The sequence below is a fragment of the Rhinolophus sinicus genome, chromosome 4 (genome assembly GCF_057876585.1).
Source record: "Rhinolophus sinicus isolate RSI-liver-muscle chromosome 4, RSI-T2T, whole genome shotgun sequence".
In the NCBI taxonomy this organism is placed as follows: Eukaryota; Metazoa; Chordata; class Mammalia; order Chiroptera; family Rhinolophidae; genus Rhinolophus; species Rhinolophus sinicus.
The window spans coordinates 59745306-59771103 of NC_142504.1; the positions used below are offsets into that span (position 1 = coordinate 59745306).

Sequence of the window (25798 nt, forward strand, 5' to 3'; positions counted from 1 at the left end):
CAAGGATAGACCATATATTGGGACATAAAATCAGTCTCAACAAATTTAAAAAGACTGAAATCATACCATGCATATTCTCTGATCACAAGGATTTGAAATTGGATATCAACTGTAAAAAGAAAGCGGGGAAAAACACAAATACATGGAGACTAAACAACATACTTTTAAAGAAGGACTGGGTCAAAGAAGAAATTAGAGGAGAGATCAAAAGATACATAGAAACAAATGACAATGAAAATACATCCTACCAAAATTTTTGGGATGCAGCGAAAGCAGTTTTAAGAGGGAAATTCATCTCGTTACAGGCCTATCTCAAGAAACAAGAAAATTCCCAAATAAATAACCTCATGTTACACCTTAAAGAACTAGAAAAAGAAGAACAGGTAAAACCCAAGGTCAGCAGAAGAAAGGAAATAACAAAAATTAGAGCAGAAATAAATGAAATAGAGAACAGAAAGACAATAGAAAAAATTAATGTGACAAAGAGCTGGTTCTTTGAGAAGATTAACAAAATTGACAAACCCTTGGCTAGACTTACTAAGATCAAAAGAGAGAAGACACTGATTAACAAAATCAGAAACGTAAAAGGGGAAGTTATCACGGACACCACAGAAATACAAAGGATAATCCAAGAATACTATGAAGGACTATATGCCACCAAATTCAACAACCTAGAAGAAATGGATAAGTTCTTAGAAACATATAGCCTTCCAAGGCTGAACCATGAAGAACTGGAAAATCTAAACAGACCGATCACCAGTAACGAAATTGAATCAGTCATCCAAAACCTTCCCAAAAGCAAAAGTCCGGGACCAGATGGCTTCACTAGTGAATTCTACCAAACCTTCAAAGAGGATCTAATACCAATTCTGCACAAACTCTTCCAAAAAATTGAAGAAGAAACAGTACTCCCCAACTCATTTTATGAGGCCAACATTACCCTGATACCAAAACCTGGTAAAGACAGCACAAAAAAAGAAAACTACAGACCAATATCTCTGATGAATACCGATGCAAAAATCCTAAATAAAATTCTAGCAAATCGAATACAACAATGCATTAAAAATATTATTCATCACGACCAAGTGGGGTTCATCCCCGGGGCACAAGGATGGTTCAACATACGCAAATCCATCAATGTAATACATCATATAAACAAAATAAAGGACAAAAATCATATGATTATATCAATTGATGCAGAAAAAGCATTTGACAAGATACAACATCCATTTATGATTAAAACACTTAATAAAATAGGTATAGAAGGAAAATACCTTAACATAATAAAAGCCATATATGACAAGCCCTCTGCTAATCTCATAATTAATGGAGAAAGACTGAAGCCCTTTGCTCTACGTTCAGGAACACGACAGGGCTGTCCCCTATCACCTCTGCTTTTCAACATCGTGTTGGAAGTCCTTGCCAGAGCAATCAGGCAAGAGAAGGAAATAAAAGGCATCCAAATTGGGAATGAAGAAGTTAAATTATCACTCTTTGCAGATGACATGATGCTATATATAGAAAACCCTAAAGACTCCACCAAAAAGCTATTAGAAACAATCAACGAATACAGTAAAGTTGCCGGCTACAAAATCAACGCATAAAAGTCCATTGCCTTCCTATATACCAACAATGAAATCTCAGAAAAAGAAATACAAAAAACAATTCCTTTTGCAATTGCATCAAAAAGAATAAAATACCTAGGAATAAACTTAACCAAGGATGTGAAAGACCTATATGCTGAAAACTATAAGACTTTTCTGAAAGAAATCGAAGAAGACACAAAGAAATGGAAAGACATTCCGTGCTCATGGATTGGAAGAATCAACATAGTTAAAATGGCCATATTACCCAAAGCAATATACAGATTCAATGCAATCCTCATCAAAATCCCAATGGCATATTTTAAAGAAATAGAACAAAAAATCATCAGATTTGTTTGGAACCACAAAAGACCCCGAATAGCCAAAGAAATCTTAAGAGAAAAGAACTATAATGGAGCTATCACACTTCCTGACTTTGGCTTGTACTACAGGGCCACAATAATCAAAACAGCATGGTAGTGGCAGAAAAACAGACATATAGACCAATGGAATAGAATTGAGAACCCAGAAATAAAACCACATAAATATGGACAGATAATTTTTGACAAAGAAGCTAAAAACATACAATGGAGCAAAGACAGCCTCTTCAATAAATGGTGCTGGGAGAATTGGATAGCCACGTGCAAAAGAATGAAACTGGACTGCTATTTGTCACCATGTACCAAAATTAATTCAAAATGGATCAAAGACTTAAGCATAAGACCTGACACAATAAACTGCATAGAAGAAAACATAGGTACTAAACTTATGGACCTTGGGTTCAAAGAGCATTTTATGAATTTGACTCCAAAGGCAATGGAAGTAAAAGCTAAAATAAACGAATGGGACTATATGAAACTTAAAAGCTTCTGCACAGCAAAAGAAACCATTGACAAAATAAAGAGGCCACCAACTGAATGGGAGAAGATTTTTGCAAACAGTGCCTCCGATAAGGGGCTAGTATCCAGAATATACAAGGAACTCATGCAACTCAACAACAAAAAAACAAACAACCCAATTGAAAAATGGGCAGAGGACTTGAAGAGACATTTCTCCAAAGAGGACATACAAATGGCAAATAGACATATGAAAAAATGCTCAACATCACTAATCATCAGAGAAATGCAAATCAAAACCACAATGAGATATCACCTCACCCCAGTCAGAATGGCCATCATCAACAAGACAAATAGTAACAAATGTTGGAGAGGCTGTGGAGAAAAAGGAACCCTCATACACTGTTGGTGGGAATGCAGACTGGTGCAGCCGTTATGGAAGGCGGTGTGGAGGTTCCTCAAAAAATTACGAATAGAATTGCCATATGACCCAGCAATCCCTCTCCTGGGTATCTACCCAAAAAATCTGAAAACATTTAGAGATAAAGACACGTGTGCTCCAATGTTCATTGCAGCTTTGTTTACAGTGGCCAAGACATGGAAACAACCAAAATGTCCTTCGATAGATGAATGGATGAAGAAGTTGTGGTATATATACACAATGGAATACTATTCGGCAGTAAGAAAAGATGATATAGGAACATTTGTGACAACATGGATGGATCTTGAGAGTGTAATGCTGAGCGAAACAAGTCAGACAGAAAAAGCAGAGAACCATGTGATTTCACTGATATGTGGTATATAAACCAAAACAACAAAAGAACAAGACAAACAAATGAGAAACAGAAACTCATAGACACAGACAATGGTTTGGTGGTTGCCAGAGGGTAAGGGAGGTGGGGGGTGGGGGGTGGGAGATGAGGGTAAGGGGGATCGAATATATGGTGATGGAAGGAGAACTGACTCTGGGTGATGAACACACAACGGGATTTATAGATGATGTAATACAGAATTGTATACCTGAAATCTATGTAATTTTACTAACAATTGTCACCTCAATAAATTTAATTAAAAAAAAAAAATCTCATTATTTTAATATATACCTCATTTTTTTCACGTCTTAATTATTATTAGTTTCAGGTGTACAAACCAATGTACTAGACATTGACACCCCTCACAAAGTGATACCCCCCCAATCTACTATCCCTCTAACATTGTATGTAGCTGTTGCATACCATTGCTGTCTTCCCTATGCTGTATACCTCATTTTAGATTGTATTTACTTAATAAGCCATATAACATTGAACATCTTCTACATATTTATTTATTAAATGTATTTTCAGGAGACATTTCTGCACCACTTCTAGTTCTGGATTTTGCTTCCTTCAATAAGTGTCACCCTTACCCTCCGCTGACTCTAAAAACTTCTCATAAGTGTCTCTTTGTGTGGTCTAGTGTCCAAAACAGTGGGAGTGAGTTAAAGGGATAGGGTCATTTACCTATAGTACCGGCACCTGTGCTAGAGGTTTTGCACTCCTATCTCCTCATCACAGCTCTGTGAGGTGGCTGTTATTACTCCTACTCCCATTTTACAGAAGTGGGTCACACAGCTAATGAATGGTGGGGCTGTGATTAAAAGCCAACTCTGGGTTTACCATCCACCTTGAGAATATGAGAACAATGCTCTATCAGCCTGGGTAGAGGCAGAGGTGTATGTCTCTTCTCAAATCCATAAGAATTCGGGAAGTTGCTAATCTTCAAGTATCAGGGAACATATTTAAATCCTATAAACATAGTAACAAAAACCCTTGCCCTCTTGTATAGTTCTCAAACCAATGAAAGAAAGATGATGACAGCTATAATTATAGTACTTAATAGTTTTACAGTTTGCTATCACTTTCAAATAAAGACATAAATTTACTGGATCCTTAAAACACCCCTCTGCGGTAGGAAGAACAGGTGTTATCATTCTGCTACTCAGAATCATTCCTCTACTCACTCACATCAGTTGAGCATTATGCAAATGGCACTGGGTTGAATGCTTTCATAGACATCACCCCGCTTAATCCTCATAGTAATAAAGTGAGGAACAAAATAATCATTTTAGATATAGGGAAAGTGAGGCACAGAGAGGTTAAATGACTGGGTCACATGTTAAGTAAAAGGCAGAATAAGTCCAGAGCTCTTCTCTTTGTTCCCCAAAGCACCATTCCAGAGCTCTGTCCTTTCCACTATGCTGGACATCCCAAGGATGACCTCCACCATCCCTCAGCAGGGACAATGACTACTCTGTCATATGTCACCATTGGTCTTTCAAAAACACAAGAACAGAAGATGGAGCCCAGTGATACCCACCTACTGGGAACAGGAAGGGGAGGACAAACCTTTGTGGTTGCTCTGCTTGGTCCTGTTTTGCCTCAGTTTCAGTGTTACCTAAACACAGGTCATTGGTCCTACACCCTCTTCGCAAGGCTTGTCAAGTATGTTCACCACCTGATTCACATCTTAAATAACAATTCACATTCTTACTTAAATACATTTATTATAAAACACAATTTTACATTACTATCTAAATGGAAAACCGGTATCACTGGCCACAAATAAAAGGCATAGTAGAAACCCTCCCATCAGCAGGCACTTCAAGGACATCCATTAGCCGATGGTCACCACTCCCTCCACTCTACACAACCTGTGCCTGAAACCTGGTACACTGAATGCCCACACCGGAGCATTCCTTCAGGCTTACAGGTCATGCTCAAGAGTCTAGTACATCCTGCACTTTTGTCTTCACCAGCTGACTTTTATGCTGAACACAAGACACACTGGTTATGCCATAAACTTGGTAATGCCAATTTTAAGTGTTACCTTAACTTAGTATTATGAAACAATATGAAAGTAACTGTTTCTATGAGAACTAAATTGCATTCTCTAGAAAGATGTGGTAAAGGCAAATTTCTTTAAAAACCAGTTTTAAATTAGATGTGGACAAGAAAAGCATAAAAGACTTCAGGGGAAGTTGTGAAAACAGAAAGAAAAACTCAGAGAGCCGGTCAGTGTCCTCATACTGGAAGAAAAGATGGACTGTGCAGAACATTTTCCAGTAAGTGACAGATGGAACAAAGTCATGGAGTCCCTGTGATGAGTACCAGAGCAAAGAGAAGCTATCTGCTGCTCACAACCTCACAACAGAATTAAAGTCATTTAATGAGGTTTTCTCAAAGAAATTTACCTGGAGAACACTTCTAAAACACTAGTGGAACTATTCTAACTTGTAAGATGCTACTGAGAGAAACAATCACACACACACAAAAAACCAACATGATGTACCTGAATAGGAAAAAAAGCCAAGATGACGACAATGGCTGCCTAAGGTGCTATAACGAACTCACAAATTACAACTTTTTGTTACTGGCAAAGCAAGAAACCCAAGAGCTTTTAAAAACATAAACTCCAATCAAGAAGAAAATATAGAACATAGCTTACTTTGCTGAATTCAGACCAAACAAATTAATGATAACATGGATGATGAGTTCTAATTTGTGTAAAACTGAAATTATAGATGATGCAGAAATCATACATGCCTCGAAAGAACAACAAAAAGAGGAGACAGGGCTGAATTTAGAATGCAAAACTGCTCTTAAAGCCAAGATGCCACAGATGAGCCTAGACCAACTGCCAACATGTGGAAGGGGAAGCATAATGCTGAGAACATTATATGTTCCCCCCATAACAATTTGCATTATTGATATTATTAAGTAAATATGCATGTATATGTTTTAAGTTAAAATATTGTTTCAGGTATCAATGTGTCACTTTTTATGATTCTCTGTTTTAAGAGACTTTTAATTAACCAATCACAGTCCCCTTTAAGAAATCTACTGTAGCTGAAAAATAAACACAAAGAATACAAAAGAAGGCTCTTAACTTCTAGCTAGATATAATTCCTTGCTGAAGGTTCTGAACCTGGTTAAAAAGTCAGGGAGAAGCTGAAAACATGACAGCACCAAGTTGATACATTTTTCTGACCACATTAGAAGAGATTTAAGGATAACTGGGAAGGATTAACTTCCTCAAATAACTCCAAGAATCTTTTTTTCAATTTTTTTTATAATGTCAAAATACACGTAACCATGTTTATGTGTACAGTTCACTGGTACTAACTACATTCACACTGTTGTGTAACCATCACCACGATCCACCACCATAGCTCTTTTCATCTTGTAAAACTGAAAATCCATACTCATTCAATAATAACTCCCCATGTTCCCACCCCTCTAATCCCGGCAACCACAACTCTACACTTTATCTCTATGATTTTTGCTACTCTAAGTATCTCATGTAAGTGGAATGATACACTATTTGTCTTCTTATGACTGCCTTATTTCACTTAGCAAGATGTCCTCTAGGCCCACACATGTTGTAGCATGTGTCAGAATTCCCTCCATTTTTAAGGCTAAATAAGACCACATTTTGCTTATCCATTCATCCATTGATGGACACCTGAGTTGCTTCCACTTTTGGCTATTGTAAATAATGCTACTATGAACATGGATGTACAAATATTTCTTGAGGACCCTGCTTTCAATTCTTTTGGGTAAATACCTAGCAGTGGAATACCTGCATGGTAATTCTATTTTTAATTTTTTGAGGAATCTCTACACTGTTATCCATGGTGGCTGCACCATTTTACATTCCTATCAACAGTGCAGAAGAGTTCCAATTTCTCCACCTCTCCACAAACACTGTTATTTTCTTGTTTTTTGATAGTAGCCATCCAAATGGGTGTGAGGTGGTATCTCACTGTCCTATTGATTTACATTTTCCTAATGCTTAGTGATGCTGGCAGTTTTGGTCATTTGTATATATTCATTGGAAAAATGTCTATTTAAGATCTTCCTGTTTCAAAATTACGTCATTAGTTTTTTTTGTTGTTTTTCAGTTTTAAGGAGTTCTCTGTGTATTCTGATTATCAGATACGATTTATAAACATTTTCTCCCATTCTATGGGTTGGTTGCCTTTTTTCTCTATTGATACTTTTTGATGATTTTTTTTCCTTCTTTTTTTTTTTTTTTTTTAAAGAGGGCGCAGCTCACACTGGCACATGTGGGGATCGAACTAGCAACCTTGGTGCTACTAGCACCACGCTCTAACCAACTGAGCTAACTGGCCACCCCGATGCATAAATTTTTAAATGTTCGTAAAGTCCAATTTTTTTTTTGTTGCCTGCACTTTTGACATATCTAAATCATTGCCAAATCCAATGTCATGAAGTTTTTGCCTGATATTTTCTTCTGTGAGTTTTATAGTTCTAGGTCTTACATTTAGTTTTCTGCACTAACTTTCGTATATGGTGTTAGATAATTGTCCAACTTTATTTATTTGCATGTGTATTTGACCCAGCTCCATTTGTTCAAAGACTGTCCTTCTCCCATGAATGGTCTTGGCCCCCTTGTCAAAACTCATTTGACCAAAAACGAGGTCTGACAATTACGTTCATGAATTCATCCTAGAAAAAGTGCTACATACCTCATTGCTGAATATTACTATGGTCACCTTGGAAGTACTTCCCTTGGGAAGCTATGCACCAATGCCAGCATGTAGTCTACCCTTCAAAGCAATTTTGGAACTCTTTTTCTGGAACGGCCATCAGAGCTGTCATCGTGTTATGCTTGATGTCCTGAATGTCATCAAAATGTTTTCCTTTCAATACTTCCTTTATCTTCGGGTAAAGACAGAAGTCATTGGGGGCCAGGTCAGGTGAGTAGGGAGGGTGTTCCAATACAGTTATTTGTTTACTGGCTAAAACTCCCTCACAGACAGTGCCGTGTGAGCTGGTATATTGTCATGATGCAAGAGCCATGAAATTTGGGGAAAGTGCAGGTTGTTTTCATCTAACTTTTTCACACAGCCTTTTCAGCACTTCCAAATAGTAAACTTGGTTAACTGTTCAAGTAGTAAAAATTCATAATGAATAATCCCTCTGATATCAGAAAAGGTTAGCAACATCGTTTTGACTCTTGATTTGGACTTACAGGACTTTTTTGGTTGTGGAGAATTGGCTGACTTCCATTGTGCTCTTGGACATTTTGTTTCAGGGTCGTATTGGTACACCCATGTTTCATCACCAGTGATAACATGACCCAAAACATCATCTTGCCTCTCCAAAAGGTCCTGGCAAACTTCGCTTCTCCTTTGCTTTTGTTCATCGGTGAGCTCCTTCAGGACGATTTTTGCACACACCTTTCTCATGCCAAGATTTTTAGTTAAGATTTTCCTAACAGTTTCTCTATTGATGTCTACTTGTTCTGCTATGCTTCTCAGTCAGCCAAGGATTTTGATGCACAATTCGATGAATTTTTGCAACGCTTTCTTCAGTTCTGCTCATTACTGGCCACTGTGACCTCTCTTCATCAGTGGAACGTTGTCTCCCTTCAGAAAAACATTTAATCCATTTGTACACTGTTGTTTTCTTCATGGCATTATCCCCATAAATTTGGACTAACAAGTCCCTGATTTCACTTCTACTCTTGCTAAGTTTAACAAGAAATTTAATGCTTGACCATTGCTCTAATTCAAGCTGACATTTCCATGAGAGCACACAAAAACACAGAATAATGAATGCCACTCAGCAAGACATCACCACATGTTGACATGAACACAGCTGTGAGACACTGATATACCAAGTTTATGAAACCTTACAGAGCTGTTTGCACAGTGCTGCAATGTAAGCGCACAGTGGCAAATTCACAAACTTAATTGTCAGACCTCATATGCGAGGGTTTATTTCTGAGTTCCCTATTCTATTGATCTACTAGTGTCTCTTTATCCCAGTACACTCTTTTTGCCAGTGTATGCCAATACACTCTTTATGCCAGTACACTCTTTTTATTACTGTAGCTTTGTAGTAAGATTTGAAATTAGGAAGTGTGAATTCTCCAGTTTTGTTCATCTTTTTCATGAATATTTTGGCTATTTGGGGAAATTTGAGACTCCATGTGAATTTTAGGATGGGTTTGTCTACTTCTGCAAAAAAACGTGATTGAAATTTTGATGAGAATTATGTTGACTCTGTTGATTGGTTGGGGTATTACTGACTTTTTAACAATATTAAGTCTTCCAATCTATGAATATGGGATATATTTCCATTTATTTTTCTTCTTTAATTTCTTTCAGCAATGTTTTGTGGTTTTCATTAATAAGTCTTTTACCTCCTTGGTTAATGCCTAAGTGTTTTATTCTTTTTGATGGTACTGTAAATGGAACATAATTTCCTTTTCAGATTGTTGTTTGTTTGTGTAGAGAAATGCGATGAATTTTTGCATGTTGACTTTGTATCTTGCTACTTTGCTGAATTCATATATTAGTTCTAATCAGTTTTTTGTGGAATATTTAGGTTTTACTACATATAAGATTATATCATCTGTGAACAGAGATAATTTTACTTCTTCCTTTCCAATTTGGATGCTTTTATTTCCTTTTCTTGCTTAATTATTCTGGTTGGAACTTCCAATACTGTGTTGAATAGAAGTGGCAAAAGTGAGCATCGTTGACTTGTTTCTGATCTTAGAGGGAAAAATTTCAGTCTTTCATCACTGAATATGTTTGCTATGAGTTTTTCATGTATGGCTTTTATTATGTTCAGGTAGTTTCCTTTTCTTCCTAGTTTTCTGAGTGGTTTTATCATGAAAGGATGTTGAATTTTGTCAGATGCTTTTTCTGCATCAGTTGCGATGATCATGTGGGGTTCCCCCCCCTTCATTCCGTTATTGTGGTGTATTATAGTAAATGATTTTTTATGTTTAACCATCTTTGCATTCCAGGAATAAATCCCACTTGGTTTTGCTGCATGATCCTTTTAATATGCTGCTGAATTAAATTTGCTAGTATTTTGTTGAAGGTTTTTATATCAATATTCATAAGCGATTTTTGGTCTGTACTTTTCTTGTAGTGTCTTTGTCTGGCTTTGGTATCAAGGTAATGCTGACCTCATAGAATGAGTTAGTAAGTGTTACCTCCTCTTCAGTTTTTTGGAAAAGTTTAAGAAGGACTGGTGTTAGTTCTTTAAATGTTAGAATTCACCAGTGAAGTCATCAGGTCCAGAGCTTTTCTTTTTCAGGAGATTTTTAATTACTAATGGAATCTCTTTAATAATTATAGGTCTACTCAGATTGTCTATTTCTTTGTGACTTAGTCTTGGTAGGTTTTGTGTTTCTAAAAGTTTGTTCATTTTATCTACATTATCCAAGTTGTTGGCATACAACTGTTCATAGTACTCTTTTATGATCCTTTTTTATTTCTGTAGAATTAGTAGCATTGTCACCATTTTCATTTCTCTTTTTAAATTATTTTTTTATTTTTCAATTACAGTTGACATATGATATATTAGTTTCAGGTATACAACATCGTGATTAGACATTGATATAACTTACGAAGTGGTCATCCCAATAAATCAATTATCCATGACACCATACATAGTTATTACAAATTATGCTATACTTCACATCCTCATGACTATTTTGTAACTACCAATTTGTATTTCTTAATCCCTTCCCTTTTCATCTATCTCCGCAACCCCACCTCCTATCTGGCAACCCTAAGTTTTTTCTCTGTATTTATGTGTTTCTGTTTTGTTCATTTATTTTGTTCTTTAGATTCCACATGTACGTGATATCCTATGGCATTTGTCTTTCTTTGTCTGACTTATTTCACTTAGTATAATACCCTCTAGATCCATCCATGTTGTTCCACCCATTGTCATTTTCTGATTTTAGTAATTTGAGTCTTCTCTCTTTTATTCTTAGTCCATCTGGCTAGTAGTTTGTCAATTTTGTTGATCTTTTCAAAGAATCGACTTTTGGTTTCATTGATTTTCTCTGTATTTTTTCTATTCTCTATTTCATTTATTTCTGTTCTCATCTTTATTATTAACTTCCTTCTGCTGCCTTTGGTTTAGTTTGCTCTTTCTCTAGTTCCTTAGATTGTAAAGTTAGGTTGTTGATTTGAGATATTTCTTATTATTCAATGTAAGAATTTATAACTATAAATTCCCCCACCCCCTTTAACACTGTTTTCACTGTGTCCCATAAATTTGGTATGTTATGTTTTCGGTATCATTAACTCTGTATTTTATAACTTCCCTTGTGATTTCTTCTTTGATCCTTTGGTTGTTTAAATGTGTGTTTCTAAATTCCACAAATTTATGTATTTTCCAATTTTACTTCTGTTACTGATTTCTAACTTCATCCTGCTGTGGTCAGAAAAGATACTTTGCATGATAAGTATCTTTTTAAATCTACTGAGATCTGCATTTTGAAGAATGTGTATGCTATTGTCATGTAGACTACTCTGTATATATCTGTTACATCGAGTTCACTTATTGTGTCGTTCACGTCCTCTATTTCCCTCCTTATCTTCTGTCTGGTTGCTTTATCCATTATTGTGAGTACAGTATTAAAATCTCCAACTCCTGTTGTAGAATTATTTCTACCTTCAATTCTGTCAGTTTTGCTTCATATATTTTGATGATCTGTCATTAGATAAGTAAATGTTTAAAACTATTGTTATATCTTCTTGCTATATTGAACCTTTTTAAAGTCAATTTTGCCTTAGTATAGTGACTCTGCTCTCTTTTGGTTATTATTTGCTTGGAATATCTTTTTGATTCTCTTTGTGTCTTTGGATCTAAAGTGAGCCTCTAGTAGACAGCATATAGTTGGATCATATGTTTTTGTCCAATCTGTCAATCTTTGCACTTCAATTGTAGAGCATAAGCAATATACATGTAAAGAAATTACTAATAAGGAGGGAATTTCTTCTGTCATTGTGCTATTTGTTTTCTATATGCTTTACAGCTTTTTTGTCTCTCATTTCCTGCATTACTGTCTTCTGTGTTTAGTTGATTTTTGTAGTGAAATATTTAATTGCTCTCTTACTTATTTTTGTATACATTCTATAGCTATTTTCTTTGTGATTAACATAGAGATTAAATTTAGCATCCTAAAGTTATAACACTCTAATTTAAATTTATACCAGCTTAATTTCAATAACATGAAAAACTGCTCCTATAAAGCTGACCTATCCCTTTCTGTTGTTCATGCCACAAAATTACATCTTTACATACTGCATGCCCCAAAACTCAAATTAATAATTATTTTAAATGCATTTATCTCTTCAATTATGTAGAAAACAAAATGTGGAGTTATGAACCAAAGTTACAATAATACTAGCTTTCAGACAAATAATTTTTTCAGTTTTTGCTGTATTAGTCTCTTAAATCATGTAGAAAAAAACATGGAATTACAATTGTTGTTACAAAAGTACTAGCTTTTATAATTGCCCTTGTATTTACCTTTATTGAGATCTTTATTTCATTACAGGGCTTCCAGTTACTATCTAGGTTCCTTTCATTTCACTTTGCAGGACTCTCCTGAGCAGGGCAGGTCTTTCTCTTTGCACGGCAGATCTAGTAGTATGAACTCCCTCAGCTTTTGTTTATCTGAGAATGTCTTAATTTTTCCCTCACTTTTCAAGGACAGTTTTGCTGGATATAGGATTCTTGGTTGACTTTCTTTTTCTTCTACCACTTTGACTATAGGGGCCCTTTGACTATTGACTACCTTCTGGCCTCCATAGTTTCTGATGCAAAATCTGCTCATTATATTAATGAGACTCCCTGATGTGTGACGAGTCACTTCTCATTGCTTTCAAGATTTTGTGTTTGTCTTTTGAAAATTTCATTATAATGTGTCTTAGTGTGGGTTTCTGAGTTCATTTTACTTGAAGTTCATTGATTTTCTTGCATGCTTATATTTCATCAAATTTGGGAAGTTTTCAGCCATTATTTCTTCAAATATTCTCTCCGCCCCTTTATTTCGCTCATCTCCTCCTGGGACTCCCATGATGTATATGTTAGTCCACTAGATGGTAACCCACAGGTCCCTCAGGTTCGGTTCACTTTTCTTCAATATTTTTTCTTTCTGTTCCTCAGACTTAATAATTTCCATTTTCCTATCTTCAAGTTTGCCAACTCTTCCCTCTGTGTACTCACCTCTGCTTTTGAATCCCTGTAGTGAATTTTTAATTTCAGGTATTGTACTTTTCAGCTCCAGAGTTTCTTTTTAGGTTTTCTATCTCTTTACTGAATTTCCATTTTGTTCGTACATTGTTTTCTTCACTTTCTCCATATTTTCCTCTAGTTCTTTTAGTTGTTTAAAGTCTTTATCTAGTATATCTGCCATTAGGTCTTTTTCAGGGACAGTTTCTATTGATTTTTCCCCCTTTGATTGGTCCATATTTTCCTGCTTCTTTATATGCCTTGTTACTTTTTTGTTAAAAACTGAACATTTGAGTCTAACAATATGGTAACTCTGGAGATCAGATTCTTCTCCTTCCCCAGGATTTCCAGGTTTTTTTATTATTGTTTTTGTGTTTTGATTGTAGGTTGTCTCTGTGCTGAGAATCAGCCTGAGGTGTAAACGTAAGGTCTTCTCAGGTCTTATCTGAGCCCTTATCTGAGCATGTGTGGTCACTTTGTAATTTTCCCTATAAAAGCAATTGTTTCTGAATGTCCTAGTCTTTATATTTGACTCCTGAAAAAGGAAAAAGAGAAAAATTGAAGGAGGGACAAAAAAGGGTGCTGGTCCTTTATATCCTCCAGAATTCAGTTCAGCTGAGGAGAAGGGGCTTGAAACAATATGGGGGATATGCAAGAACAATGGCTGCCTGCCTCTTTGTCTGCACCTCTGTGATCAGATGCGGCAATCAGTGATCAGAGCACAGATCTCTGATATTTTGAGGACAGGGTCATTTTTGCCCACTCTGGCTCCCATGATTTATGCACAAGCTGCTCCAGGAACACCTGCATAGGTGCCTAACACTTGCTTAAGGATGGGGGTAGGGGATAGGTAGTTGTTGCTGTGTTAAGAGCTTAAATTGATGGAAATTAACTGCAATTTGCCATCTAAGCCTTCCCTTGGAAGTTGCAAGCCTTCAATAAAATCCAGAGTTCCAAAATGGTTTTTATCAGACAGATTCTATCAGTGAAACTGTTATTTAGGTGGGGAGACAGATTCCTGGTGCTTCCTATTCTGCCATCTTCTCAGGATCCTTTCCTTGCATTTTTTTTGTCATACCCAAGTACAAATCTAGACTTCTCTTGTCTGATATGTGGTCACTCTGAGTAATATTGCCTTGTTCATCATCCTTAAGACCTTCAGCCATTCCCGCACATTTCCCCACTGTGGCTCCCAATGGGAAGCAGGACAAAGGACTCAGTCCAAGAACAGGAAACAGAAGGGAAATGTTCAAGAAATAATCTACTGCCACCTGGTCTACCTGCCATGTCTAAAGGAAACCCCCATCTGACCACCCCCCATCCCTTTGCCTCCCTTCATCAGCCCCTCCAGTCTTATCTCTGCATTTTGTGCCTGTTGCCTTTCTACATTCCCAGATTTATCTTCTCTTGCAGGATTGCTTGAGACCCACTGCCATTTTCAATTAACACCCAATTTCTCTTCTCACATTTCAAAATACTGCTTCTGTTTACTCATCAGGAACTTATGCCCAATTTCCTTACATCACTTCTGGCTCCCCTTTCAAGCCGAGAGACATTTACTAAGCATCTCCTCTGTGCCAGGCTCTATGGAGGTTGTATAATGAATAAACCAAGGGCTCCCAGAGCAGTGGGGCATGAGGGGCTGGGGCACCGACTAGGGGAACCAACTCTGTGTGATGCTAAGACGAGTAGGTGAGGGGGCACAGAAGAGAACTTGTATTTCCTAAAGGTCAATACCAACTCTCCAGTGGTGAAGTCAATGTTCTTCCTTCAGTCTCTCTCCCCATCTGTGACATCTGACCCAGATGATCATTAGCCAGAGGGCTCCCCATCCTTCTACCTCACAATCCCAAACCTTTACTTCCATGGCCCTCAACTACCGTTTGCCTCCTGGAGAGGACTTTCTTCCTCCCCTACCTACTGTAGGTCTCTCCAAGAAGTCCCTGAGAGCCTGGTTCTTCTTGCCTCTAGGAGCTCCCTGTACTCTGACGACCTGTGCCAAGGCTCCTCTGCGGACATTCCCAAATCTGTGTCTTCAGCCAAGACCACTTTCTAGCACTGTAGTCCTATGCCATCAACTGCCAACAAGCAGCTTCCCAACCCTAGCTTCCTGGTTTCTGATCATGGGACAATATTCCCCTGGTCTCTGAAGTCATCTCTGCCTGCGTGGTCACCAATGTCTTCTGCGGTCACAGCATTTGGTCAGTTCCTCTTTTGGGATCTAGCTCCAATCCACCCCCCAATTTTCATTCTCAACAAGTTCCACCCTAGTTTAGGCCCTTATCACCCCAGGTCATCCAAGTGCTCTCCAAAGTCTGTCTATGGCCCTATACCAGGCACTGACTACAGCTGTGATAATCTTCCAGCAGCACCACTTTGAGGCATCAGCTTTATCCCTTCTATACTTTCAGGGGCTCCATGACTGCCCAAGGATGAAGCCTGGCATCTAGGCTGGTCCACAAGGCTCTCTGTGGTCGGCCCCAGCCTCTCCATACTGACTCATCTCACCAACACCCCTTTTCAGGAATAAACTTAAGTCCTTGTCCAGCACCAAACTGTTCTCCCACTGCTGCCCTTACCTCCCTCTTCTCTGTCTATCCAAACCTAACCCAGGTGACAGGCACCTTGAGGCAAGGCACAGAGGATGGGAATTTGAGCAAGAAACCCAGGACTAATTTCCAGTCCACATCTGACTTAAGTTGCACCACCTCGCTCAGCTTCCATTTTACTGTCCAGGAAAAAACATGACCTACACTGCAGGGTCATCTGCCACACCAAATAAGTTAATGTGTGGGAAAGTGCCATGGGGAGCTTGGAAACAGTCCTTAAAAAAAGGGCAGCTGCCAGCTGCCTGCATCCCTTCTGAGTGCTCAGTGCCCTGACATGCATCACATACTGTGGCCCTCACCCATGCTTAGTTATCACTTGCTCTCCTAAAACCAATTTAAATTCCTGACTCCCCAGGTCAGAAGCAAATTCTCCTTCCTCAGAAGCCCCCATGCTGCTCTGAGGAAGCCACTTAAGCTCTAGTCTTTAAATTATAGACAAATCTCCCACGGTTACTTCTTCCACTGGTTGGTCTTTCCTGCCCAAGTGTAGAGTACACTCCTTTGGTTGGGAGGGGGGTGGTTATTTCAGTTGGTCTTGACTCCACACCACACTGCTCCTGGCCTGCCTGAGCCAAGTGTGTAAAGAAAATCAGATTTTTTTTAAAGACCAGAAGAAGTAACTCTGAGAAGCTGGAGTTCCCTAAAGAGCAAGTTAAACAATCTCAGGAGCCACTGGCTGCCCAAAGGTCAGTGACAAGATGATGCAAGTTCACGGGGAAATTCCAGACAGGGCCTGAGACCCACTCACCAATCAAGTCCAAAGCAACTCAGGCAGGCCGTGCTGCCCCCCAGAAAAATGTCAGAACTTAGATATCTGCCTTGGGAAGGGCAATACCCAGAGGGAAAGAAGAGAGTTTGGAGCGGGAAGGAAGGAGAGCAAAAATTGAAAAGGAGAGAAGGGAAGACATGAAAACACTGAGGAAGAGAGAGAGAGAAGAAAAGAAACACAAGAGAAAATGAAAGAAAAGGAGATGCCGGCTCAATGCCTGCTCTGTGCCAGCACTGTGTTGCGTGATCTCCACGTCACCTCAACACCCCATGAGCAAGGGCTCTGACGCCTACTGTCAGAGAAGCCAAGTGACTTGCCTGGGGCTGCCAAAGGGTCTGGGGGTAAGTGGCTGGTCTGTAGGAGTCTAGAGTCCAGACCTCTCCCATGGCGGAGGAGAGGCTGAGAGAAGAGTCCATTCTGAGTCGGAAGGAAAGGCTCCAGCCACAGAAACCAGCGAACAAGGACCCAACTGCAAACCAGGGCTCAGTACATGTACATTATCTTTCCTTACCCTCCATGATCCCAGGGACCAAAGGGACAGAGAAGGGTAAAAACATGCACTGAGAATTCCAGCAATTAACCATAAAGCTTTCCAAAATTCAATTATTTTTGTAACAAACCCTTTTGGGCAATGTATTGTAATAACACATAAAGGCATGTGGGGCTGGGTGTCTGGTCTTTTCCCAGGCTCAAGAGAAGCTGGCCTTGTTGATTTCTGAACATGCTACACACTGGGACACCCTGGCTTCAGGTAGCAAAAAGGTAGTACAGCAACTCCTAGGGTACAAGAGTCCCCTCCTGTCTCCGGGTTCAGAACCAGACTGGTATCTGGGTTCTAGGAGCACAAGGGGCTCCAACCAGAGATGTCAAGAAAAGCCCTGAGCCCAGTTGCACAGCTAAGCAGTGCAGGCAGAAGCTGACCTGAAGCAAATATTTCTGTTCCCAGCACCTCACCACCTCCCCCAGACTCCCCTTGCAGTATGATACATAATGGGTAAGCTGGGCCCAGAGATGCTGACTACGCATGTAGGTTAACCTTTGTCAACTCACAGAAATGATCTCCGATAAGAAAAAAACAAAAACAAAAGTGTGTGTGCATGTGTGTGCGTGTGTGATGTATGTGTATAACTCCTGTAAAAGATGTAAACAAAGAGTGTAAGTTTTAGGTTTGAAATAGTAAAATTCAAAATAGCCAATATCGGGCTGGCTCGGTGGCTCGGGTGGTTAGAGCCTCCGTGCTCCTAACTCTGAAGGCTGCTGGTTTGATTCCCACATGGGCCAGAAGGCTCTCAACCACAAGGTTGCCAGTTCAATTCCTCGAGTCCTGCAAGGGATGGTGGGCTCCGCCCCCTGCAACTAAGATTGAAGATGGCACCTTGAGCTGAGCTGCCACTGAGCTCCGAGATGGCTCAGTTGGTTGGAGCGTGGGCTCTCAACCACAAGGTCGCCGGTTCGACTCCCACAAGGGACGGTGCGCGGCGCCCCCTGTAACTAGCAACAGCAACTGGACCTGGAGCTGAGCTGCGCCCTCCACAACTAAGACTGAAAGGATAACAACTTGACTTGGAAAAAAAAAAGTCCTGGAAGTACACACTGTTCCCCAATAAAGTCCTGTTCTCCTTCCCCAATAAAATCTTTAAAAAAGAACAAGACAAACAAATGAGAAACAGAAACTCATAGACACAGACAATAGTTTAGTGGTTACCAGAGGGTAAGGGGGGGGTGGGGGGTGGGAGATGAGGATAAGGGGGATCAAATATATGGTGATGGAAGGAGAACTGACTCTGGGTGGTGAACACACAATGGGATTTATACATGATGTAATACAGAATTGTACACCTGAAATCTATGTAATTTTACTAACAATTGTCACCCCAATAAATTTAAAAAATAAATTAAAAAAAAAATCTTAAAAATAAATAGCCAATATCTGTTATGCCTATTTTTCTCACCAATCAAGCCAGATATAAAATTTACCCCTGGAGCCAATTGATTGTAGATAGGAATCCCTAGTACAGTGCCAAGCACGCAGTAGGTGGTCCACATGTTACCATTATTACTAAGCACCTACTATGTGCCAGGCTCCATATCAAATGCCCCCTTATTAACAAATGCTATGAGGCTGAACTTATCAGCTTCCATTTTACAGAGGAAGAAATATCAACTCAGAGAGATAAACTAAGTTATCTAAGACTACACAGCTAGTCAGACACATAGCCAGTATGGAATGCACACCTTGTAAGAGTCTCCTCAGCAGCAGCCAAATTACTTAAGATTTGGCATTCCGCCCAATCCTAAGGAGGAAGGCAAGGGCAAGGAAGCCCCGGTGGACTCTAAGCACAGTCTTAGCTAAAACAGAAACAACAGGAAGTGTTTAAAAAGCAGGAGGAAACACAGAGGGAGTCTGGAAGGAAGATGCATCAAGGATAATGTCAGATGACAATATTTAGTGGAAAAATAAATAAAACAGCCTAGAACACAGAACGGTGTCAAAGTTGTGATAACAACTACCTCAAATCACATACATGTAGGAAAGACTGACAAGAATCCTAGGGAAAAATACTTTGATGCATTGAGAAAATTGTGGATACCTTTTAACCTTTATTTTGATTTCTGTTAACATTGACAAATGCTTACACAAAAGTAATTTTAAATGCTTTCAGAGATAAAGAAATCACAAAGAACATCAATAGTTTGGCTACATAAAAATTAGAAACTTCTCTTATGTCAAAAAAGCAACTAAAATGGAAAGACAATAAATGCTGAAGACTTATTTGTAGTAAAAATGATAGGTAAAGGGTTAATTAATAATATCTTTATTAATATTAAACACTCCTGAAAATGAAAAAGAAAGCACTAAAATTGCAAAAAGGAAATAGACAAATACATGGGCATTATTCAAAGAAACACATAAAAACACAACTGTTTAATATACTTAAGGGAAAATGCTCAATCTCACCAGTAACTAAAGAATCACACATTAAAACAAGAGTAAAATACCATTTCGGTCCTACTAAGTTTCAAATATATTTTAAAATGAGAAATCAAAGTTAGCTGCTAACACCTGTGTAAAACAGGACTAATCCTTTTTTTTGAAAAAAAAAATGATATGTATACTAAAAGGTCTAAAAGGGTTCATGCCTTTTGATCCAGTAATCTCACACCTGGGGAGAAAAAAAACCTGAAAATACAAAGTTTAATGATGGTCAAAGGGTTATTTATTTATAAGAAAAATGAAGTCAGTTGAAAGGGTTAACAACAGTGAAGAACTGCTATATAAAATGTTAAAATCATAAATCAAAAGTGTAAATACCTCATGATTATAATTATGTTTAAAAGGGGAGAATTGAATGCAGCAAAATTACAAGGTATAAGATCAACACGCAAAAATCAGTTGTGTTTCTATATATCAGCAAAAACAATCCAAAAAGGAAATTAAGAAAGCAATTACATTTATAATAGCATCTAAAAGAATTAAACACTTAGAAATAAATCTAACCAAAGACGTGAAAGACTAATACACTGAAAACTACAAAATACTGAAAGAAATTAAAGAAGATCTAAATAAATGGAAAGGCATCCAGGTTCATGGATTGGAAGACTTGATATGTTCATACTATGTAAAGCAATGTACAGATTCAGTGCAATCCCTATTAAAATTCCAGCAACAATTTTTTGTAGAAATGGAAAAGCAGATCCTCAAATTCGTATAGGAATTGCAAGGAGCCTCAAATAGCCAAAATGATCTTGAAAAAGAAGCTAAATTAGAAGACTCTACTTCCTTACTCTGAAACTTACTACTAAGGTACAGTAAACAAAACAACGTGGTACTGGCGTAGGGACAGACATAGAGGCCAATGGAACAGAATAGAGAACTCAGAAAAAAACCAATTGATTTTTGACAAGGGTAAATGGGGAAAGGACAGTCTTTTCAACAAATGGTGCTGGGAAACCTGTATACCTACATGCAAAAGAATCGAGTTGGGCACTTAACCTATACTACACGAGGTGTGATCAAACAATACGGTGAATGTTTAAATAAAATAAAAAAATTATTACACTAGAAGACACATTGCCATTAATCCCCCTCAAAATACACCCCCTTGTTTTGAACTCAATTATCCCACCATTCTTGCCACTTTCTGAAGCAGTTCTGGAAGTCCTCTTTCATGAGTGTCTTTAATTATGCTCTCGTGGCTGCCTCCATGTCCTGAATCATTGACTTTGGGGAAGAGCCAGAAGTCACACAGTGCCAGATCTGGTGCATAGCTGAATGAGGACACATCATAATGTTTTCACTTGACAGAAATTGCTGTACCAGAAACGATGTGTGACACGAAGCATTGTCATGATGGAGGATGATTTATGGCACATTTTAAAACACACCTTCTCTCAACCATAGCTCATACCCGACTGACTGCACCAAACAAGTTGAAAATTGTCACACAGTGTTACTAAGGTTCGATGCACCGCTTCCCATATGGAAGATCCCTGCCTTTCCATTGGATGGCACCCAGCAGTAGCATTCACCATATTTTCTAATCACAATGGTAAAGGCTCCATGTTACACATCACTTCTGGTATGGCAATTTCTGTCAAATAAAAACGTGATGGTGTGTCTTCATCCACCTTATTCACCAGATCTGGCATAGTGAGACTTCTGGTTCTTCCCCAAAGTCAAAATGACCATGAAAGATAAACATTTTCAATCAATTCAGGACATTGAGGCAGCCATGACAGCGTAACTAAAGACACTCACGAAAAAGGACTTCCAAAACTGCTTCAGAAAGTGGCAAGAACGTTGGGATAAGTGTGTTCGAAGCTAGGGGAAGTATTTTAAGGGGTTTAATAGCAATATCTTTTACTGTAATAATTTTTTTAAATTTAAATAGTCACCGTATTTTTTTTATCACACCTTATAAAAATTAACTAATAATGGATCAAAGACCTAAACTTAAGAGCTAACCCTATAAAATTCTTAGGAAAAAAAACCACTGAAGAAACTCTTCATGACATTAGATTTGGCAACAATTTCATGGATATGACACCAAAACCACAGGCAACAAAAGAAAAAATCTGTAAATTGGATTTCCTCAAAATTAAAAACTTTCGTTCATCAAAGGATACTATCAAGAAAGTGAAAATACAACCTACAGAATGGAAGTAAACACCTGCAAACCATATATCTGACAAGGGATTAATGTCCAGAATATATAAAGAACTTCTACAACTCAACAACATGATTAATATATGGGCAAAGGACTTGAATAGACATTTCTCCAAAGCAGATATAGAAATGGCCAATAAGAACATGAAAAGATCTCAACATCATTAGTCATTAGGGAAATGCAAGTCAAAACCACAATGAGATACCACTTCATATCAATACATATTAGGATAACTATTTTTAAAAGGAAAGTGTTGAGAAGAATGTGAAGAAGTTGGAACTCTTGTGCATAGCCATTATGGGAAACAGTTTGGTGATTCCTCAAAAAGTTAAACATAGAATTACCATATGACCCAGCAATTCTACTCCTGGGTATATACCCAAAGGAACTGAAAACAAGGACGTGAATAGATTTTTGTACACTAGTGTTCATATCAGCATTATTCACAATAATCAAAAGAAAACAACCCAAGTATCCATCAATAGATGAATGAATAAACAAAATATGGTATAGACACACAACAGAATACTATTCGGCTATTAAAAGAAGTGAAATTCTGACATATGCAACAACGCGGATGAACCTTGAAAGCAAGTGAAATAAGCCAGACACAGAAGGCCAAATATTGTATGATTCCATTTATATAACGTACCTAGAATAGGCAAATTCATATAGACAGAAAGCAGAATAAAGGTTACCAGGGGTTAGGGGAGGGGGCAGAGAAGGTGAGTTACTGTTTATGGGTACAGAGTTTATGTTGGGAATCATGAAAAAGTTTTAGATATAGACAGTGGTGATGGGTACATACCTTTGTAAAAGCATTTAATGCCACTGAATTGTACATTTACAAAGTTAAAATAATATTATATTATGTATATTTTACTATAATTTAAAAAATAGAGGAAAAGTGGCGAAGGGGAGGGACGTAATACTATTCATAATGAAAAGTATACATAGTATACCAAAATGTCTGTAGCTGCTATTTTGAGAAAAGGAATCTTTGGATGGTCTCCTCTTTCTTTTAATCACTTTCTTCTATTTTCCTAATTTTCTTTCAATTACTCTTAGCATAGGAAAAAAACAAGTTCTATGTTTTAACAGTTTTTAGGTTTTGATCATACATAGTTCACCAGTCCAAATTATTCCTTTCCATAGAAAATTTCTTCACATTTGGACCAGCATTTACAAAGGATTTACTTAACAAAGGAACCATAACAAAAGGAAAGAGTCACTTAAAATGAGTTAACTAAGTTATCTGTTGCACAAAGGTAAAAACTAATGTGCTCTTAAGAGGCAGTCCACTTTGGTCTGGCCACAGGCCCATGGGGCCCACTAACTCCAACCCATCAGGGCAGCAAGCCTTTCCTTTATCTGAGTTTCTATCCCAGCCTTCTGGGTGCTGAATGAGGAGAGGAAAAGGTTCAAAGGCCCTTCAGATGGACAATTTCCTCTGGATGTGGTGATAAAATCCACAATCTGACCGTCAACCAATAAATTAATAGAATGATAATTTATATGAGAGCGAGAATTTTCCTTAAATTTAACTAATTAAAATTACATTAATTCACCCTTAAAAGTACCCTAAGCCATTCCCAGAAGGTCCTGGTCCACAACAAATGATAGTGACACTGTGCTGGGTTTTTACGCAGGAGTCTGAAGGATCTGTTCTTCCCTTTCTGACAAAAAAATAAAATGGCAGGGAGATCAAATAACTCACTAAAAAGGAAGATATAATTTTTTATCTTCCTTTTTACAGTCTCATATCCACTTCCGTTGAGAATAACAAAGTCTGAATTCTTATGCAACACTTATCTAAATGTGTCGATTTTATCAGATTGATGAATTTTGCTAACAAAAGGCAGCGCTAGGAAATCTTTTATGATATATTTGGCCCATTCACAAGGCTGGAGCTTTAATTTAACCAACTTGAGAATTCTGAGGGAGAGCTGCAGGTGTTGGATCTGGAAAAAAAAAATCATAGATGGGAAGGCATATCAATCTTTAAGACAGGGAAACAAAAACACTCTCTTCTTGCTTGCCCTCCACATGCAGGAGAAGGAGAGATGGAAGTAGCAGGATATTGTCTTGGGCTGCATAGCACAGAGGAAGCATCACTGTCTCCCAGTGACCACTATTTATTATTGACCAAAAGGCAGTGGCCCAGAAATGAAGAGAGGAATTGATAAAACAATGAGGTTTGCCAACTGCATGCTCAACAAGGACATTTTCTCATTTTCTCGACCACATCAGAATTAGTCATTCCCTTGACCACGTGAGCAACCAGGTGGCTTCTGTCCCATAGACCCCACACTGTCCCACCCCTACCCACCCAGAACAACTACTACCTTTCTGTCCACATGGACCTCTCCTATCAGAATGTGCTAACTTTTCTCCCTAGAAAAACCACCACCACCACTTCTCCCTGTCTGTATCCAGACCCTCCTGGCCACGCCATCCTTCCACCTGAGCCAGCCATCTCTGAATGGGACGGAAACCTCTTTCAGTCACTCTCTTGCACAAAATTCTTTAACAATTCCCCACTTTCCACAAGATGAAATTGTAAAATCCTCAGCATTGAAATACTGCAAAAGTCTTTTTGTGTTACAGCCTTTCACAGTCTCCCCTCAACAACATCCATTGGTCGATCTGTCTGTCCATCCAATTTTATAAGCCTCTGTGACAGAAACATCATCATTCACCAGAACTCATATCTCCTTTTGATGACCCAGTTGCAGCTAAACAGACAGTGAGGGGACATATTCCCTGGCTAAATGAGCAGGTAGGACAGAGTCATCACCAACGGAATCTCAGTGGGAAGGGTACGCCCCTTCCAGGTCCAGGACCTACATACTGGACCTTCCTATAAATGTGAACAGCAAGGCCTGTGCCTGCTTTGACCGCACAGGCAAGGACACATCCTACAGTGGAGGGCCAGCAAGATGGAGGCAACCTGGGTTTCTGAACACTGTGAAGAGCAGAACTACCCACCCACTGCTCATGTTAGGAAATTACCTGAAAAATCAACTCCTTGCTTGTTTATGTCTCTGTATGTTTTGGCCTCTTGCAAAAGCACCTTAGACTTTTTACCCATCATGTAAGCAAGCAATGGCCAGGTGAGATCTTTTTTACTAGGACCCGAGGCTAGCAACTACCTGTCCAATCAATCCGTGTATACCCCGAAGCCTGCTTGTGTACCCTCTCATTGGCAAACCTACTTGGTGTTCTCTAGGGTCTTCTGCATTTTCTTGGTCATTTTATCAATGGCTGCCTGTCTCTTCCCTTCAGCCAAGAGGTCTATCTTGTTCAGCACTACAACCAGCTTCTGGCAGGCAATCTGCCCGATCACAAGGCACTCCGCTGACTGGGTTTGCATCCCCTTGGTCACATCGATGACCAGCATCATCAGATCAATGATCTGGGCCCCTGGGAGAAGAGAAGATAAGGTTAGAAAGGGAAAGGGGGTAGATGAGCTAAAAAAGCTGCCCAATGCCTGAGGTCAAGTAAAATCGGTCAAATTAAAAGTATTGAAAGTGGATAGTGGGCCAGTCAGGTGGCTCAGGTGGTTGGAGAGCCATGCTCCTAATGCTGAGGTCCCCAGTTGGATTCCCACATGGGCCAGTGAGCTGCACCCTCAACAGCTAAGATTGTGAACAACACCTCTCCTTGGAGCTGGGCTGCCGCAAGCAGCCATAGGTTGGCGTGAGCTGCCGTGGGCTACTGTGTTCCGCCATGAGTAGTCAGTGGCGAGCGTGAGTGGCCAGCAGCCAGCGTAAGTGGCC

At 38.7% G+C, this 25798-nt stretch overlaps 1 protein-coding gene across 3 annotated transcripts in view; it reads right to left on the bottom strand.

Annotated features, from left to right (window-relative positions):
• Positions 1-25798, bottom strand: part of EEFSEC (eukaryotic elongation factor, selenocysteine-tRNA specific) — a 297801-nt gene that overhangs the window by 161334 nt on the left and 110669 nt on the right. For all 3 annotated transcript variants that reach the window (XM_074340482.2, XM_074340481.2, XM_088797868.1), the window contains exon 2: positions 25235-25442. In XM_074340482.2, the coding sequence (XP_074196583.2) occupies positions 25235-25442 (208 nt within the window). The remainder of the gene's footprint in view (positions 1-25234; positions 25443-25798) is intronic.